The sequence below is a fragment of the Dermacentor albipictus genome, chromosome 3, assembly GCF_038994185.2.
Source record: "Dermacentor albipictus isolate Rhodes 1998 colony chromosome 3, USDA_Dalb.pri_finalv2, whole genome shotgun sequence".
In the NCBI taxonomy this organism is placed as follows: Eukaryota; Metazoa; Arthropoda; class Arachnida; order Ixodida; family Ixodidae; genus Dermacentor; species Dermacentor albipictus.
The window spans coordinates 14,013,172-14,032,507 of NC_091823.1; the positions used below are offsets into that span (position 1 = coordinate 14,013,172).

General features: G+C 49.6%; 2 protein-coding genes across 5 annotated transcripts in view; one reads left to right on the forward strand and one right to left on the reverse strand.

Moving 5' to 3' along the window:
• Window positions 1–15,819, forward strand: part of OtopLa (Otopetrin-like a) — a 52,287-nt gene extending 36,468 nt beyond the window's left edge. For all 4 annotated transcript variants that reach the window (XM_070535118.1, XM_070535119.1, XM_070535120.1 and 1 more), the window contains 5 exons: window positions 55–169; window positions 3,290–3,578; window positions 6,009–6,169; window positions 6,241–6,415; window positions 14,278–15,819. In XM_070535118.1, coding sequence (XP_070391219.1) covers window positions 55–169; window positions 3,290–3,578; window positions 6,009–6,169; window positions 6,241–6,415; window positions 14,278–15,215 — 1,678 coding nt within the window. In that variant the 3' untranslated portion in view covers window positions 15,216–15,819. The remainder of the gene's footprint in view (window positions 1–54; window positions 170–3,289; window positions 3,579–6,008; window positions 6,170–6,240; window positions 6,416–14,277) is intronic.
• LOC139057248 (uncharacterized) lies at window positions 7,188–11,467 on the reverse strand. The gene is made up of 2 exons (XM_070535123.1): window positions 10,242–11,467; window positions 7,188–8,357 (listed from the first exon to the last, which is right to left on the reverse strand). The coding sequence occupies exons 1-2, from the start codon at window positions 11,449–11,451 to the stop codon at window positions 7,579–7,581; spliced, it is 1,989 nt and encodes a 662-aa protein (XP_070391224.1). The 5' UTR covers window positions 11,452–11,467; the 3' UTR covers window positions 7,188–7,578.
• Window positions 15,820–19,336: the final 3,517 nt, after the last annotated feature.

The following is a 19,336-nucleotide window of genomic DNA, read 5'->3' on the forward strand; positions in this document are numbered from 1 at the left end:
GTCCTCCTCTCACTGTGTTGCTGTCATCAACGACACTGTGCTCCCTCTTCGCAGGACCCAGCAGTTCATCATGGTCAGCTCCATGTACTGCCAGCTGCTCGTCGTCATCTGCGTGGTGTTCTTCACGTCCGAGGTGGTGACGTTCAGGGTGCCCCTCTATTACTTCGAGGTGAGCGTTGGTGGAAGTGTTTTGCGCGAAAGCGGAGCTCCGGTGGCGCCATCTGCAAAAGAGCGACGTGCCGACGTCACGGAGGGGAAACGGAACGCTGACAAATGTAAACTCGAGCACCAGTGCTTTGCCCCGCAGGATTTGAGAGCGGATTTCTCTAACATGGTGCTAATTAGGCGATTTCTGTTAAATGGATATTGCTTAATTACTGGTCAGCTTCAAATCCGTGATTGTGTCATGCGTCCTAAAGTGAATAAGGACAAAGTTAATAAAGGAAACTTTAGTTTTGTCGCGCAAGTAATGTCCAGCTCTTCCAATTTTTGCAGCTGATGTGGCAGAATTGTCATATTTTTTTATTGCCTCTTTTTCTCAGAATAAGACGACCTTCGCTATCGGCTCGGGAATGACAACACGCTCGTCGCCAATGTCATCGTGCGGAATGATAAGGGTGACACTTTTTCGGCACCGGAGAGCCGCGCAGAAATGTATGCACAATGACATCGAAAATAAAACTACATTTCGGCAGATGCAGAAAAATAATTGAAGCACACTGCGGGTCTCTTCGTATCTACTGCGTCACTCTTTTTGTTCATTGCGACCAAGCCGCCTCTTCTGTTGCTTTATCGTGTGGGAAATTCATTAGATCCGCGACTAATCACCACGGTCAATCCTAATACTGAGATCGTCCGCACTCGTTTCTATTTGTCTGTCTGTTTCTTTTTTGTGTAAGGAACCGGTGCGCCTATAGCTTCGCAGAAATGCTGTCGCCCAGTGAACTGTGAATACCGTCGCATGAAGTACTCTTGTTCTTTTTTTAAGTTCGCCGCCTTCGTTTATCGAGAATAGTACGTGCCTCACAGCTGCATACAAACGTTCGCTCGATCGAACATCGTCAGCCCTGATATTGGAGCAATACTTTTCTTCGGTAGCGAACTGCCAGAAGCGTCTCGGAAAACGTTCCAGCTGTTCGTGGTCGCACTTGCGTTTTCCTTGAGGCGTCGTGGTTTCCTTCACTGCCGCGTTTCCTTTACTGTCGCGTTGTAAGACCCCGTTGAAGACAGCGTGGATCGAAATTAAACATTGTGAAATGACAGTGGCCTATAAAATAGTCCAGAAAGCTGCTGAACGTGAAATATGAGGAATGTGGCGCTTACAAACAGGTTTGGCCACCGTTCACACGAATAACCAAATTACGGGGACGTGTTTTTACTTCACAGACATTTAAAAATCGTCTGTGGCAGGTAGCATAGTTTTAGTCATTGAACTGAATTACTCAAAAAGGCGGACATTATACTTGCGCGAGAAATCGATATGCACAGCCGACGAGTTAACAAAATTCACTAGTTAAGTTCTTAAATAATGTACGCTACACATTGAAATTTACGAAGTGTAACCGCAAGCAAGGCACATCCGCCCGGAACGAATTTTGTGAATGACACAGGCTTAAAGATATGCGCCGTCAAACTTGTGGTATAATTGCACTGTTGTCCCACTTTTTCTTCTCTATTTTTTTTTTACAAAACGACGTTTCATGCATTGAAAAACACAAATAAATGCAACGCCCACGTATTTTGTCGTACACTTTGGGAATAATTATCTAGAAGCTAGTATCATCCTGAAAAGTCGTTCCAAGCAAATACGCTTTGTGAACTCACCGTCTGCTGATTGGTCTCTCTATTCTTCGATTCTTCACGTGAAGTAGCGTCGGAAATTAGCGTCGCAGCCGTCGGAAATTGCTTTGCAATAAACTGTTTTTAGCACATCACCGCTCATTGTTTATTTTTGATCGCTTCCCAGCTCGCTCTTATTTATTTTTTTCGTTCTCCTTTGCTATTCCTGTGTTAATTTCACGGCGCGGAACGTATTCCGGTTGGCTGACTTAACCCGCAAGAATTTTGAAGCGAAGACCCTGCGCACTGCTTCGACGCACTGCTCACGCGTGTAGACCCGCCGCGAGTGCTTATTGGCTTTAGCATTGCGCTACTAAGCACGAGGTCGCGGGGTCAAATCCCAGCCGCGGCGGCCGCATTTTCGATGGAGGCGATATGCAAATTTGCCTGTGTACTGTGCATTGGGTGAACGTTAAAGAACCCCAGGTGGACAAAATTAATGCGGAATCACCACGGCGTGTCTCAAAATTTGATTGTTGTTTTAGCACGTAGAGCCCCAGAGTTTACTTTTCTTTACGCGTGTAGCCATCTTTGTACGATATTTACTCGGCGGCATGCAAGATTCGCATGACGTAATCGGCTGAACAGTTTGACGTTCACAGTTTAGGTAATGCGCTACGACACGGCAATTACAAGTGCGAGGCGAGAGTTATTATTTATTTATTTAAATCTCTCGTCAATTATGGAGTCCGGGTGTTGGATGCCTTGCCGCTTGTTTTACGAGTGGCGTTTGACAGGCGATTGTGCCGAGGAGGTTGGCTGCGCCACACGGTTACTTGCGTTGCGGTGAAGCATGAGGGTCAGCGGCAACTTAGGCTCCATCGCAAACGCTTCAATGTAAACTTCCTTCTCTGTGTATTAAACAATGTGCCGAGCAAACTCTTTGCTTATCGCCAGCACACTGCTAGTTTTGTGGCCCATGGGGGTACGAGGCATTGGCATCGTTAATTTTGAACGGGGAGCATAGTAATTCGCTCTATCCGCACACCATAATGGGAGTACCCTTACAGTAGATCATTTTAAATACTGCGTTCGCGCGACTGGCCGCTCAAGGCACTTTGCGTGTATTCGCAGTCTTCTTTCACGCTCGAAAAAACACTTTTATGTAGCACGTATTGAGCAACGGAAAGCTGTATCGGGAGTTTTTCACGTCGCTCTACAATTTTGTCATTGACACTGTTCATCTACTCGTAAGTACATTGTTTGAGAAGTTAACTAATTGAAACTATTTTTCTAATTAGGTGGAATGAGGAAAAAATAATATGAGTATCTGCAAGCGACGGCAAACAACATTACCTTGGTTCTGTCCAGCTACGTGGCGTTCACATATTTTTAATGTTTGGCTAAAGTTACGTGGGACACCCTGTATAGCAATATATACATACGAGCACCTTCTCTCACCTTGAGCGATGGTACAATGCGCCCGCTGACTGTAGCCGCGCGCACGCAGGGCTTCTACATGTACCTGTACAGCGTGAGCCTGCTGTTCCTCCTCTACGTGTACATCTACCTGCTCCGGCGCTCCTCCCCGCCCGGGTCCGGGGCCGCGTACAGGTGCCCCAAGAAGATCACCATCCTCGAGAACCTGCGACGCAGCGTGGGCGACAAGGCGCAGCCCAACAAGGGGCTGGACGCCGCGGCCGCCCAGAGCGGCGGTGTGCCGCCGAGGCTCAAGAAGCAACGCATCTCGGAGAACGACCGCAGCCACGGAAGCCTCTTCCTCAGGATCGGCGCCATTGGTACGCATCAGAGAGCGCAGGGAGCGAACCGCTTAGTTCCCGTTCTGGCTAGAGGATACGGCGGGACGCACGCGATAGTTTTTCTCTTTGCTGTGCTAACTTTAGCTTTGGAGCACCGTTTAGTAGATACTGGGGGCGAGCTCCACCACTGGAAAAGCTGGCGCCACAGTCGGTGTGGCGTGGCATGAGGGATCACGTGGACACAGCGGTCGCGTCAGCTTCTTCGGGAGCGCCGAAGCAAGCTGAAAAAGAAAGTTTAAAGTCCCATCTGCGCTGCGGCTCTGATTAAGTGGTGAGGCTTTACCGCCTTGGGTGTCTGCTTGACAACATTTTAAATAACTATAATAGGTAGTGGCTGCCTTTGGAGGCGTGCAGCACGGTAGGTTAATGCTCGGTGCCGCAGTGCCGGACGTACGCAACGGAGCCTGGTGTCAGCCTTATTCACACGTAGCCTGGTGTCAGCCTTATTCACACGTAGCCGCAGGACAAGCAGCTGCTTGAAGCTTGGCTCGCGAAACTTAGAACCGGCAAACATACATCGGCTACAACTCGGGTATGCAGCAAGCACAGACGCGAGGAATATTTCTGCTACGGCGCCGGGACTGCGATGTTCGGTGAAAGCAGAAAACGCGCGCTGAGACGCTCGCCCGCGCCCGCTGCCCGGCTAATGTCATGACGGTTTGGTCTATGAACTTGTTGATGCTAGATCCTGGCAAGTTCACTGCAACGGAAGGGGAGCGGTAAGACGCACATTAAAAAGAAGGCATGGCATATGGTCATGTTTGTATTATGAATCACTGCACTAGATTACGAAAAAGAAGCAGAGGGAAATCGCACGCTGAGAAGACCGATAAACATACAGTGCGACGCAACTTGAGAAATAATATTGAAATGTCCAAGAATTTAGAAGACAGATAAAGATTGAATCGTCGCGATGGCACATCACAGTCGCTGTAGGCGTCGAAGTCTCTATAACGAAATCATTTTTGACAGCTCTGATAGCGTCCACGCATCAATGGTTGCTAGTGTACTGTCAAATGCTCATATGCTGCGGCCTAAAGCTCACGGCACGGTGCGAAAACGCGCTCGCAGCGAAAGCAAAACATTGTGCGCCGACATGCATGCAGACGCGCAGTCGGTTGCTGCGAACCCGTGGGATCGCTGCATTGAGACTTCGTTCTGTTATGCTTCATTTGATTATACAGACAGCCCACTATAAGAACATATTTCACATAGTTTACTCTTAGTGTTTGCCTACCTTTCGCGCCAGAAGCCTGTTCGGGAGACTCCATCGCGGCGACCGCCTGCAGTGGCGTTCACTGTACGTATTCGGTAAAGAGATAGCGTCTGTAAACGATTCTATACTTTCAGTTTGCCCAAGATTATTATATCGCCAGTCAAAAACTTCCCTCGTTTTGAGAGTACTTACATAAATGTCGAGGAGGGCTGCCGCTTGGTGTTTTTATTGAGCCCCGTAAGCGAAACCTATGAAGGCAGCGCCACGTGATCCCTCATACTAGGCAAGGGAGGCGCTTCCGACAGATGGCGACTCCGTGAGTCCTTGACCCCAATATAATGCGCAAAACGGTTCTGAATTGGCACACAAGGTGTTTGGAATATCAGCCTGTATTAAATTTTACAGCAGTGTTTTTTTTTTTCTTGCAGAGTTGCTCTCTAATTACTTTTCTGCTGTAGCAACGCGCACAATATTAGCCGCACGCTGAAAAAAAGAAAAGATGAACCATGTCGTGCGCGCGAGTACCTGGCTCCGCCGCGTTAGAAGAGTGGTTGTATACCACAAACTAGTCACGCAGAAACCTGCATAGCTGCGACATCGCTTCCAAAATATTAATCACGGCGCGTTAGTTGCTCCTAAGCGGAGATCTCGGACTTAAACCCAAGCCGCGCGCTTATAAAAGTCTCGTCACGCTCGCTAGATGTCGCCGCGAAACTCCGCGTTTTCACGTGTGAAGGCAGAGAAAAAGTACTCTGTAGCTGCATCTTGGCACCACGATATTAGTGATGGCTTTTTAGAAATTAATGGAAAGTCATTTCACTTTGTGGCATATGTTTAGTTTGCTAAATGTTTTCGCAGATGTCGAGGATTGCTTCTTACTAAAATTTGTGCATTTAAGTGCAATTAACGTATATCAGACACCATATGAACCAAGAGTATTTGACAGACGATAGCAGACAGCGACGCCATGTGCAAAAAGTGAGCACACAAGTCGTGTGTGCGCCTCGATGCACTGTTGCCGTGTGGTGGATGTTCTTTGCAGCTTGTAACTTTGGGCGGCGGTGAAACTTCCATTATTGTTGATCACGTGACGTTTGAAAGCAGATATTTTTGGCGAAACCAAAGTTCCTCTATTCCGACTACGGCTGTAAGGGTATTACCGTTCTGACATGATCTACGCTCTGCATTTGCAGCCTTTGGCCTGGGCACAATGGTGTACAATGGCTTGGAGTTCGGCTCGTTCTTCGAAATTCCATCCACGTCGCCCTGCTACAGCGTACTGCTGGGAATCAACCCTGTCCTGCAAATGGTTTTCACATTTGCTCAAATGTACTTCATCTTCATGAACGCAAGGGTGAGTACGACAATGTTGCCTTACAGTAGTGTCCAGCGCTGACTTTGACGGCTTCCTACTGAATATTTCAGCTGAACATCCACAAGTTCAAAGTGGTTGCCAGATTTGGCCTAATGCACGTCGTGGCCACCAACATATGCGTTTGGATACGCACTCTTGGCAAGGAGACTCTGCAGGAAATAAATGAGCACCACCTCAGAAATGGCCGTGGAAGCACACTGGAAGAACTTATCTTGCCATTCAGGGGTAAGTGAAGCCTACACTGTAACATAATTTACGCCCCTAAAAGTGAAAAAGGGTGTAAATGTGTCTATAACTCACACCATTTGGGTGTAAGTTATATACATTACACCATAAGGGTGAGTTGATGTTCGCCTCGATGTCAGTGAGGGAAACTTGAAGATATTATGGATGTCGCGAAGTCACGTTACAGTAGGCAAGCCAGTGACGCTGATTGCAATGGGGTTAACTGTTTATTAAGATAGAATATGCAAGCGATAGAAGGGAAAGTATTTACACGGACATCACTACGAGTAACATGTTAGAATTTTGCTCTTCTTTCTCAGCCGAATCTCCACCGAATCCCCACCAACGGCCCCGCAGGCACCTAAAAGCATTCCCAGCAACCCCCTCGCCCCATCGTTCGTCCAATCACACTGCGGTGCGCGCAGTGTGCACACAACGGGGCTCCAAGGTGACACTATCGGGAGTTCCAATACGTCCAGGTCGTTGCCACCAATCCCTTGCAGTGCAACGAGTCCCCTTTTGTCTCACAACCTCGCAAAAAAAACATACTTCCCGAAGAAAGCACTTCCGCGTTCTGTTCGGGCATCTGGACAGCTTGCGAATGTCTCGGCACAGTGCGGTTAAGCGACGAGGGGCTGACTTCAAGGCCAGGGCATTGCTTCCGCGAACCGGGTGGCGGAAGCCCGACACACAGTCACCCCTCCTACGCGCTCTTCGTAGCCCGAGTCCCCCACCCACGATGCTATAAGTCGCCGCCGTCTTGGTGTCGAACCACTCGTCTCCTTTGACCACCCCGCGCGACAATTGCATGCAGCTGTCCGCACAAACGACGCCGACTTCACTCCTCCCCACCAAGAATGTCACGGGGACACTTGTTGTCAGCGTGACATTTTTCACACACACACCCGCACACACCACGCAGCACATCACGAACGGTCCTTGCAATTCACAAAGGAAGGGCACAAATCTGCTGTCAGGTCCACCATGCATCCGCGGTAGAAACAACAAAAATAGCCTCTGTCGCCGTGAGGTCTGTCGACAGCAGCACCCGCGAACACTAGAATCGGGCACGTGCGTCCTAACCCGCATGCACTCACACACAAGCCTATACACACAAGCAATTAGCAAAGCCACCGTAGCTGCGCACTTCCCGTATCAGGCTTTTACTCCCCCTCCCCGTCATCTAATCGCGACAGCGCATCTGCACATCGATTTGCCGTTCCTTTTATGTGAACTATCTCTAATTCATACTTCTGAAGCGCCAGTGACCAGCGCATCAGCCTTGGGCTGGTGGATGCGGAGCCGGCCAGAAACGTTAGCGGATTATGGTCGGTGGCCACCTTTATTTTTGCTCCAAATAGCCAGGTGTCCAGCCTCCCCAGCGCCCACACGACCGCAAACGCCTCTCTCTCTATGGCTGACCACTTTGCCTGTGATGCTGTCAGCTTTTTACTCAAGAATGCGACTGGCTTTTGTTCTCCCTCCACAAGCTGCGATAGGCAAGCCCCTACCGCTATCTCGGAGGCATCGGTTGTCAACAGAAACTCATTATCATGATCAGGCGCCACTAACTGCGGCAGTGATGCTAATACGTTCTTTACAGCGCAAAATGCATTTTCTGCCTCCTCATTCCACGGGATCACCTTAGGTATCCTACGGGCTGTCAAGTCAGTTAGCGGGCGTACCACCTTAGAATATTCGGGAATATATTCACGGTAATAGTTAAAAAGACCTAGGACACTCCTAAGATCCCTCTTGGTTTTCGGGGCCTGCAGTTTGAAGATGGCACTCACCCTATCTGGATCGGGGGAATGCGTCCCGGATCCGACGACATGACCAAGATATTTCACCTTTGTCTGTGCGAACTTGCACTTAGCAGGATTCGCCGTCAGACCCACCTGCTTGAGAGTGGCCAACACCTTTCCCAGGTGCTGCATGTGGTCTGCCCAGGTTGTAGAAAATACAGCCACGTCATCAATATATGCCATGGCATATTCTGAATGCTCACGTAAGACATCATTCATAATTCTCTGAAAAGTTGCGGCCGAGTTTCTCAGCCCGTACGGCATGACTCTCCAAGCATACAACCCTTTAGGTGTAGCGAAAGCGGTGAGTCGCTGTGACTCCTCTTCTAGAGCTATCTGCCAATACCCCCTAGTCATATCTATCACCGATATGTAGCTGGCACGCGCTACCTCGTACAACAACTCAGTCATATTCGACATAGGAAAGCTGTCAGGCTCTGTCACTGCATTTAATTTTCTGTAGTCAACACACATCCTTAATGAGCCGTCTTTCTTGGCTACACACACTACTGGATGTACAAAGGAGCTGTCTACCGGATACACGAAGCCCCAGTCTTGCAGTTCCGCAACCTGTCGCTCAATCTCCTTGCGGAATGCCACTGGCACCCTGTACAGGTGTGCTTTCTCCCGTGTTGCATTTGGAAGCAGTGCAATTTTATGTGAACCTACCAAGCATTTACCGGGTCGTTGAGAGAATACCTCCTGAGCTTCCCCTAAAACTCTACGTAGCTCGTCACACTGTCGCGCCGTTAACGTCTCGTTCGCCACTTGGAACTGTACGTTTTCTTCCTTCACTCTAGGACAGGGGGCATGCATCACTGCACCGAACTCTTCGTCCGATTCAAACACTACGCCTACATTATAGGATCTCGCCATGTATGGCCGCAGGCGATTCGCATGCACCCACTTCGTTCCCTCCTCAAACTGCACAACATAACTGTTGTCCCGCTTCTTCTCGTTTATTACCGCTGGCCCTTTCCATTTTGGCTGCAGCTTGCCTATCTGACTACCATCCAGCACTAGAACCTTATCACCTATGACAAATTGCTTTTCCCTCGCCCTCAAATTGTACTTCTCCGCGTACCGTCTTTGAATCGGCTCAGAATGTTCATTAACCTTAGCCGATGCTTCTGCCATCTTAGTCCTGAGATCCCTCAAGTACTGCGCTGCTGGCTTGTTCAACCCCGTAGGTAGTGTCCACTCCCCAGTCCATGTTTGCCGAAGGATGTCAAGCGGCCCACGCGGTGCTCGGCCAAACATCAATTGGAATGGCGAAATTGCTGTTATATCATGAGGCACTTCCCTATACGCCCATAACACGCACGGAACGTAGCGGTCCCAGTCCCCTTTGTGATCATGGACGACGTGCCGGAGCATTGCCTTAAAGGTGCCATTCCACCTTTCAACAATTCCGTTGCTTTGCGGGTGCTCTGGAGTGGAAAACCGCATCTTAACTCCTAACCGCTCCATGAGTTCCTGTGTTAACCTTGACACAAAGTTGGTGCCTTGATCACAGCAAATCAGTTCAGGCGTCCCGTATCGCGAGAACACTTCTATCAACGCCTGACACGTCGCTTTCGCAGTGAGGCTCCTTAAGGGAATCACTTCCGCCCACCTTGTGCATAAGTCCACCACACTCAAGGCATAGCGGTGCCCGCGTATCGACGCCGGGTCAAGTGGCCCTATACAGTCAATGTATACAACCTCAAAGGGTCGCTCAGGCCTCGTCAATGGGGTGATGGGCACGTTGTCTTTAAATGACGGTCGTGCAAATGTCTGGCAAGTATGACAAGTTCGACAGTGGCGCTTTACATCCGCAACTATAGTAGGCCAAAAGAATGCGCTCCTAAGCCTTTGCTTCGTCTTTTTCTCAGAGAAGTGGCCGCCACTGGGTCTATCATGCGCAAGCTCTAAAACTTCTTTCCTTTTTGACTCGGGCAACACTAATTGCCTGTGCAGTTGGCCGTTAATCCTCTCGTCATGAAAAAGCATACCATCCTGTACTTTCATTCCATGCGTACCGTCAACTGCTTGCTTCCATGCTTCACCCAGCGAGTTGTCCTCTTTCTGCTCAACCCTGAAGCGGGCAGCAGGAGATGCATCATCCGAACCCATAGCTTCGTTTCCAGCCAGGCCGACGGACGCAACCATAACACCCTCCTCCGCCTCTTCGTCGTCATCGAGCTCTGGACCCCATTCCGGCCAGTCTGCGACTGCATTTTCTGTGGTGATAAACGCTTGCTCGAGAGTGGCTCTATCCTGTGCTTCTTCCTCCAGCTCCATTTTCGCACTTTCCAGAAGTTCGTGTGCTTCTGGCGTTAACAATGCACCTATGCCTTTTGACAACACATCAGTGACTGCACACAGAATGAGCACCTGTTGGTGTCTGCATCCATCCTCTCCGGCTAGGGATAGTGGTAGATAAAGCAGGTCCGCGTCAACAACCTGACCAAATGCGCCCTTTAACTTAATTTTACCTGAACTCTTGCCCTTACAAGCCTCGGGTACCGTCTCTGTCCTCAACACAGTTATCTCTGCACCTGAATCGAGACAAGCCCTGACGGAATTTCCCCCAACTTCCAAATCGACCCAGTTTAACACCTCCGATGCGGCTTGCTGGTTTACCTTATCACACTGCTCCACCTGCGGCCGAAAACTGTCAGATACAATTATCTCCGCCCTCGCTACGATTTTGCTGTTCTCTTCCTCGGGCTGCACCTTCTCGAAACCGTGCCGCGGGTCTGGACAATTGCTGGCATAGTGTCCAAATTTCTTACATTGGAAGCATCGGATAGCTTCCGTTCGAGTTTTCTTGCCTGCATTCCCTGTTTGGCCACTCGTCTTCCCCACGCGTCTGTCTCCTTCACAGAGTGGCTTATCCGAACGCTCTCGGGTCCAGCCCACGCGTCTGCTTTCCTCATATGTCTCGGCTAGCTCGGCAATTTCGCTAGCAACAAGCCAGTGCGTGACTTCATTCTGCATCACATATGTCCTTACATCCTCTGATAATATTTGTTTAAACCTATCGGCGATAACCAAATCTTTTAAATCCTTCAAGGTTGTGACATCCCTACTCTTTAGGTAGTATGAGAACAAAGTTTCTAACCTGGTCGCCACCTGATGCCATGAATCATCCTGTTCTTTCTTTACAGAAAGGAATAAGCGCCGATACTCATTAGGAGTCATTTTAAGTTCCTTTAGAATTTTTTCTTTGAGTTCAGGGTATGGCATTACGCTACCGTCCGACTCGCTTGCTACAAATGCTCTCATATTCTCATTCAGGAACGGCAGCAATATCACTCCACGAATATCCTCGGGGATTTGCAATGTTTCGAAGAGAGTGTCCACGCTTTTAAACCATGCGGGCACTGTGGGATCCGCCTCTGGCATTGGAGCAAGAACTGCCTTCAATTCTTTTGCATACTCCCGCAGCTTGATACCCGACAACTGCCTCTGCCCGCGCTGTGCATCCACCAGCGGCTGTAGCTGCATTTGAGCGAGTTTAATTTTTTCCATCTCTAGCATTAGTCTGAGCTTCTCAAGCTCAAACACTTCTTTTGTGAGCAATTGCTCACCTGCTCGAATGGGTAAATTTTCCCCTTCTTGACCAGACCCTGCGTCAGCCATGTCGCTCTCCGCCATCGTGAGATGTCCTAGAATCTTCCCTTTACCTCGAGAATATCACTAAAGCGCTAGCCCGAAATGGTGGACCAAGAGACAACAGACAAGTGCCCTACCTTGACCACTCCTGTCTCCGCCACCTGGACTGCCTCTCCGGAGTGTTGTTGGCCGTTCTGGGTGCTCCTGACAGCTCTCTGTCGCAGCAACCGCTGATAGTTGTCCTATGCGAAACAATTCCGCAAACTTCCCGTTCCTTTTCCAGGCTGCTCACTGCTCTCGAACTCCACGTCGCCACCGTCGCTATGCCACCCTCGACATCACCTGCGCTCCTGCGGTTCTCCCCGTCAGCCTTGCCGACTCGAACTCCGCGGCGCTGAGTCGCTGTGCCACCTATGACGTCACCGGCGCTCCTGCGGTTCACCCCGTCAGTTGCTGACTCGAACTCCGCGGCGCTGCGTCGCTGTGGAACTCTTGACGTCTTCTGCGCTCCTGCGGTTCACCCTGTCAGTCTTGCTGACTCGAACTCCGCTGCGCTACGTCGCTAGTCCACCTGTGGCATCTCCGGCATTACTGTGGTGAGCGTCTCCGAGATTCCTGCAGCTCCGCTCAGCAACAATGAGCCTGCTGCAGACTGTCCAGCTTGCGGCTTTGCTCGTAGCTTCCTGCGCCGTCCTTCCGACGCTGATGTCGTGTCCTTTCTTGGGGCTTCCAAATGCTCCCCCGCCTGCTTGCTCTCCGCCCAAGCAACCAACACGTCACTTGCCTTCAGTAGAAAGACGTCGCGATCCTGCCGACTGCGCCAGTTGATGTTCGCCTCGATGTCAGTGAGGGAAACTTGAAGATATTATGGATGTCGCGAAGTCACGTTACAGTAGGCAAGCCAGTGACGCTGATTGCAATGGGGTTAACTGTTTATTAAGATAGAATATGCAAGCGATAGAAAGGAAAGTATTTACACGGACATCACTACGAGTAACATGTTAGAATTTTGCTCTTCTTTCTCAGCCGAATCTCCACCGAATCCCCACCAACGGCCCCGCACGCACCTAAAAGCATTCCCAGCAACCCCCTCGCCCCATCGTTCGTCCAATCACACTGCGGTGCGCGCAGTGTGCACACAACGGGGCTCCAAGGTGACACTATCGGGAGTTCCAATACGTCCAGGTCGTTGCCACCAATCCCTTGCAGTGCAACGAGTCCCCTTTTGTCTCACAACCTCGCAAAAAAAACACACTTCCCGAAGAAAGCACTTCCGCGTTCTGTTCGGGCATCTGGACAGCTTGCGAATGTCTCGGCACAGTGCGGTTAAGCGACGAGGGGCTGACTTCAAGGCCAGGGCATTGCTTCCGCGAACCGGGTGGCGGAAGCCCGACACACAGTCACCCCTCCTACGCGCTCTTCGTAGCCCGAGGGTCCCCCACCCACGATGCTATAAGTCGCCGCCGTCTTGGTGTCGAACCACTCGTCTCCTTTGACCACCCCGCGCGACAATTGCATGCAGCTGTCCGCACAAACGACGCCGACTTCACTGGGTGTGAGTTATGGACACATTTACACCCTTTTCACTTTTAAGGGTGTAAGTTATTGAGAGTGTACACTATATACTCTGTATGGAGCAACTCTGGCCTCCTACACTATATTGTCACTGGTGTAACCTTAATAAAAATGCGAACTTTCACATTCAAATATAACAGGCGCAATAGTTTTGTCGTTTCTACAAAATAACATTGATTGGAGTAGTATGTATACCTGCAGGAGCAATATACCGGGTATCCAAGCTAACGCTCACCAAGCTGTTGTGAAAAAAAGAAAACGAAATAAAATACGCCATGCAAGATACATTTATAAACATCTGGCTGATGCGACCGATCTAACAACTCAAGTCTTATAGCCGTATCTAGCACCGTTTTCTTTTTCTTCCTTTTTCTCTCAACAGCTTGGCTAACGTTAGCTGGGACACCATATACTATGCAGTTCCGATTTCAGTGCAGCAAGAAAAAGGATAGTTCAGCAAGCACGCTTCTTTGGTCACGCATTGCAATGACAATGTCGCACCCGTCGTACGGACTCGAGCTCTTGGCAGTTGCGTGCGCGCGTTCTTGCTTCCGTTCAGTCAGCGTAGCCATCGCGCGTGACGGTGACGCCGCGACGGTATCGAACTTGCCGGTGTCTCTTGGGAACTGTTATGGAATACGGTGCAACAGACTGAAAGTGCAGTGCGGTTTTGTGCGCAGTGAATCCTTGTCACCGAGGTAGCTTAGTTGGCTGGCGCCCCCCTCCATAGTCTTTTGAGGGCAGAACGTCACCGCAGCTAGATTTTCGCACTGCAAATTTTTTGTTCACAGTTTGAGCACAGCTTCTATTCCTGCTTGCTTTCAATAATGTACTCTCGCCCGTGAGTAATTGGCGAATCGCTGTTTCCCGTTTTGCTCGCAGTTCAGCGAAGCCGATTTTCTCAGGAGAATGCGTCGCAGAACTTCACCAACCCGTGCGAAAAGCAGGACATCATGGGCACCATCGTGTCCGACTCGTCCCCTTTCCTGTACCCGTTCATCGTCGAGTACAGCCTCATCAGCGCTGCCGTGCTCTACGTCATGTGGAAGAACATTGGCAAGGACCCCGTGTACCACGTCGAGAACAGCCACGACGACGGCATATCGCGCACGTCGAGCCTCCAGGCGGGCTCCAAGGTTAACTGCACGGGCTCCAGCAAGGGCCTCTTCTTCGGTCTCCTCGTACTCGTCTGCTCCACCATCTGCCTCATTGTATTCTTCGTGCTGATCCAGCACGAGCGGTACGCGATGCTGGCCATCTACCTGTCGGACCTTTCGCACTGCGGCATCAAGGTACTGACCATCGGGGCCATAACTATCGGGTTCTTCCGCATCAAGTCGCTCCGCTTCCACCCCGACCGGAAGGACCACCTGCGAAGCATCCTGCTCAGCGTTGCCGCATTCGGGCTCTACGTTTACGCCATGTTCGGCATCATAGCCGGAAGCCTGCTGCCCAAAGACCACATCCCGAACCTTCTGGTCATGGTCACCAGCATTCTGACCATCGTCCAGGTGACGATGCAGTCGCTCTTCATCGCGGACATAACCTGCCGCATGACGTACCTGCCCGAGCACGACCACAGCAAGCCGGGCCGGCAAGTCATTACGTTCCTGCTCATTGGAAACCTCACACTTTGGATCATCTACACTTTCGAGAAGCAGAAGGTCGAGGCCAGCCCCGTGCAACTTGGCTTCTACGGGTTCATGGCTTGGACGGTTATCATACGGGCCTCGCTACCCCTCAGCATCTTTTACCGGTTTCACTCGTCCGTAACATTCGCCGAGGTCTGGAAGAACTCCTACAGGAACATGGGTAACTGAAATTTAAGGGAAGCGAAATACTCAAGTACCATACAATCAAAATCGCAGTGTGTTGTGCTGTCTTTATCTGTAGCATACACAAATGCGTTGTTTGCAGCATAGAAGCAAGCATTAGGCCCTGGCCAGATGCTCGGTGACAATGAACAATCTGGATTCGATGCTATTTGTACCATATCCGTTTGTGATAAATGATAAACGCAAAATTCAGCAAGCAGCTTAGTTTTTCTCTCGAGTGCGTGGTTTTATACCATAAATGGCTTGCACTCGGGTTCCTCCTTGTCGTGACAATGATTGTACATTGCTACTTTCCATTTTGTCATCCATGAAGTCCACGCAACTTTCCCCCCATAGTTGACAACGTATGGTCGCTCATTCAAATGTATATATCATAGTTGTGTATGTGATGCGCTCTTGTACATAGGTTAATTACCATTACTTGGACAGATGTCTGATCACCATTCACACACACATTACCTGCAGTTATGAGTAGTACCAGAACCTGCTCTTCTGCAGGTGCTTCATACATAACAGATGCTCGCTTGCCATGTGTTCCTTTGTCTCCAATATAAATGTATGACAAATAAAGACTGATTTCGTCTTTAAAGTTGTTCAACCCAGAGTCTTTGTTGTACTAGTGTGACACTCGTGTTGAACAAAGGAAGCTTCAGCCCTATGTTAAAGGCCCCTCAACAGCCCCATAGCAGCCGCCGTCGTTGCTCAGTGGCTATGGTGTTGGGCTGCTGAGAACGAGGTTGCGGGATCGAATCCCTATCACGGCGGCCGCATTTCGACGGGGGCGAAATGCGAAAACACCCGTGTACTTTTATTTAGGTGCACGATAAAGAACCCCAAGTGATCGAAATTTCCGGAGTCACACACTACGGCGTGCCTCATAATCAAAAAGTGGTTTTGGCACGTAAAACCCCATAATTTAACAGGCCCCATAGCAAATTTTGGTTACACGCTGGAAATTGTTACGTCTCCTCTATTGAGCGTTCTGCCGCAAAAAAATTTTCAAATCCGCGCATTAATAGTAGAGATAAATTCATTTCAGTGCTGCGAACCCATGAGTTCAGCAGGCGGGCTCCACTGCCAAGCAAGACGCTCTCTCCACTCGCCCCGTCTAGCCTACACAAGCGAAATTCCTTCCCTGCGTTCCCCAAATCGGACCTGGAGGATCTCGTGACGCATACGTCACAGGCCCCGCCTTCTTTTTTTTTTTGCTCCTCACTTGTTTTTTTCGGCGCTAAGCACTTCCGCCGACGGCGTCGCGCGCGAGCTGGTGTCTCGTTCGCGCAGCGCACGATTTTACGTGCTGTGCGCAAGGAAACACGACTAGCGGTATAATTCAGTGCTACACGAATACTGAGGCAGAACAAGCTGGTCGCAGAGCATGATCACGCGATGGAACACGGTAGAAAATGGCAGAATTTCGGTACCTGCGCATGCGACCGCACGACCTTGGGAACAAGCAGACGAAGCGGAATTACATCATTCTTGCTTCGTTGCGAAGTAAAACAAAAAACACAGAAATTCCGTTTGTGTGTTTTATTATTTCTCTAAACTTCAATTCGTCAATTCAAGCAACAGATCGCACAGATAACAGATGTCTTGAATAATTCTCGAAGTCACGTGTCACCACGAGTGATGTCACACTGCGGACGCCAGTACGTAGGCGCAGACACACGAGTACGTCATATTCCGGCTTGGAGCGCGGCATCCGCGAGGAGAAAGAAAAGCATGCTTTCGGTTTGAAATTTCATATCTTTCCGCGACGCGTAGCGATGTAATAATTTGCAGACACTATCGTTATCGCGCAATGTATGCTCTGCGCTTGTCAGCTCAAAATGGCCAGGCATGGTGACGGGCCCTTTAAAGGTGCCCGTTCCTGCTCTGAGCATCGGCGTGGCTGGGCGATACAACCGAGCGAACGAGCACAGTAATTAGTAAGATCTTAGTAAGATCTTGATGAGGGCTAGTTGGTTCATACTTAGGACTGAGGTGAAACAGCGCGAAAAAGACGAGGACACAAGGAAACAAATACCACAGACAAGCGCTGACTGCCAACTGGAAGTTTATTTGAAAATCACCGGACATTTATAGCTTTCATCAGCATAGGCATGCGCACATCATTCACAAAAACATCTGCAAATCATCATTTTAATCTTTCTTCCAAAAATGTTATTTCTTTTCCCGACAAGGCAAGAGAGGGAGTGCTCACACATTTATCGCCTTCCTTTCTTATATGAAAGGCCTCTATTATCTCCCTTTCCTTCTTGCTCTTTCCTTTCCCTATGAATTTAGTCTTTTCAAATATGGGGGTGCATTGACACTTGTTACAGTGTCCAGCTAAATGACTCCCATAGCCATTCTTTAGGTTAGTGCTGTGCTGACGAGCACAGCACTAACTAAAAGTGCTTCAATGAAAGAGCTCGTCAGCACAGCACTATAACCTAAAGAATGGCTATGGGAGTCATTTAGCTCGACCCGGAGGGTGTCGGGACGTCACTTGCGACTGCGGCTCCTCGAGCCGCGTCGTGTGCCGCCTCGTTGTTGCCGTCCTCCGCGAGGGTGTGAGCGGGTGTCCAGGTGATGTATGTGTTTCTTTTGTAATTTTGGCCTCCTGCAAGAAGAATGCGTAGTGCCTCCGGGGAGATTCGGCCGTTGGCAAAGTTTCTTATTGCCGTCTGAGAGTCGCCGACTATCACGGTTGCGTTAGTTTGTGCTACTGCGAGCGCTATGGCTACTTCTTCAGCTATCTTGTTACTAGTGGTGCGTATCGTCGCGCACGTCTTGCACCGTTTATCCCTATCGATTACGGCTGCCGTAAACCCCCGTCTGCGAGTGTATCGAGCCGCGTCTACGAACACTGCACCCTTGTCGCTGCCGAATTTCTTCTGTATTTGCTTCGCTCTGTTCTCTCTTCTGTCCTTATTGTATTCTGGGTGCATGTTCTTTGGTATGGGAGGTATCACCAATCTTTCCTTCGTCTCTCTCGGGATGTCCACCTTGACACCGTGCTGTGTGTGGTAACCTATGTCTAATTTCTCTAGGATGCGTCTGCCTGCTCTAGTCTTACAGAGGCGTTCATATTGTGCCGTACATTGCGCTTCAATGAGCTCGTCTTTCGTGTTGTGTAGGCCTAATTGCAGCAACTTATCCGTGCTGCAGGTGCTGATCGGTAGTCCTATGGCTAGTTTGTATATTTTCCGAAAGAGGCATTCTGGTTTGGATACGGAGCTACGTATACTATTCTACTTATTACGAAGGCCTGTATTAACCTGACCGTGTTTTCCTCTTTCATCCCTCTATGTTTATTTGCTATCCTTCTGATAAGCCTCATGACTTGCGTTACAGTTCCGTCCAGTCTTCTGAGGGTTTCTGCGTTGTTGCCCTTGGCTTCAATGAGGAGCCCCAATACCCTGATCCTATCGACCTTGGGTATGGGTTTCCCATCGGCCGTCTTTAACTGTATCTCCTCTCTATGGGTGAGATCTTAATTCCCTGTAGTTGCCTGGTTTGCGACCTCTGCGAGTCGGTCTGTACATGCACAACAGCTCCGATTTTTCTGCCGAGCATGTTAACCCTGTCCCCTCTAGACATTTTTCGATTGTTTCGACCGCTGTTTGAAGCGTTTGTTCTATCTACCCGTCACTTTCGTTTCTCAAGCATAAGGTGATATCGTCAGCGTATAAGGTATGATTTAGACCCTCGATTTCTTGTAGCTTGGCTGGCAGCCCAATTAGCGCCAGATTGAACAGCATCGGTGATAAGACCGAGCCCTTTGGCGTACCTGCGCTGCCTATCTCGATCTCCTCCGAAACTAGGTCCGCTATTGTGATCTTTGCCTTTCTGCCCGTTAGAAAATTGCGTACATAATCGTACGTGCGTTTTCCCAGTCCTAATTCGCCTACTCTATCTAGTATCGTTGCATGTGTTACGTTATCGAAGGCTTTTTTTAGGTACAACCCGAGAATTGCCTTTGTCGATCTGCCCAAATCGTCTATGATCTGATGTTTTAGTTGTAACAGAGCGTCCTGCGCTGAGAGGTTTCTCCTGAATCCTATCATCGTGGGCGGGAGCGCGTCGCAGTCTTCGAGGTAGGTGGTTATCCTCGCTAG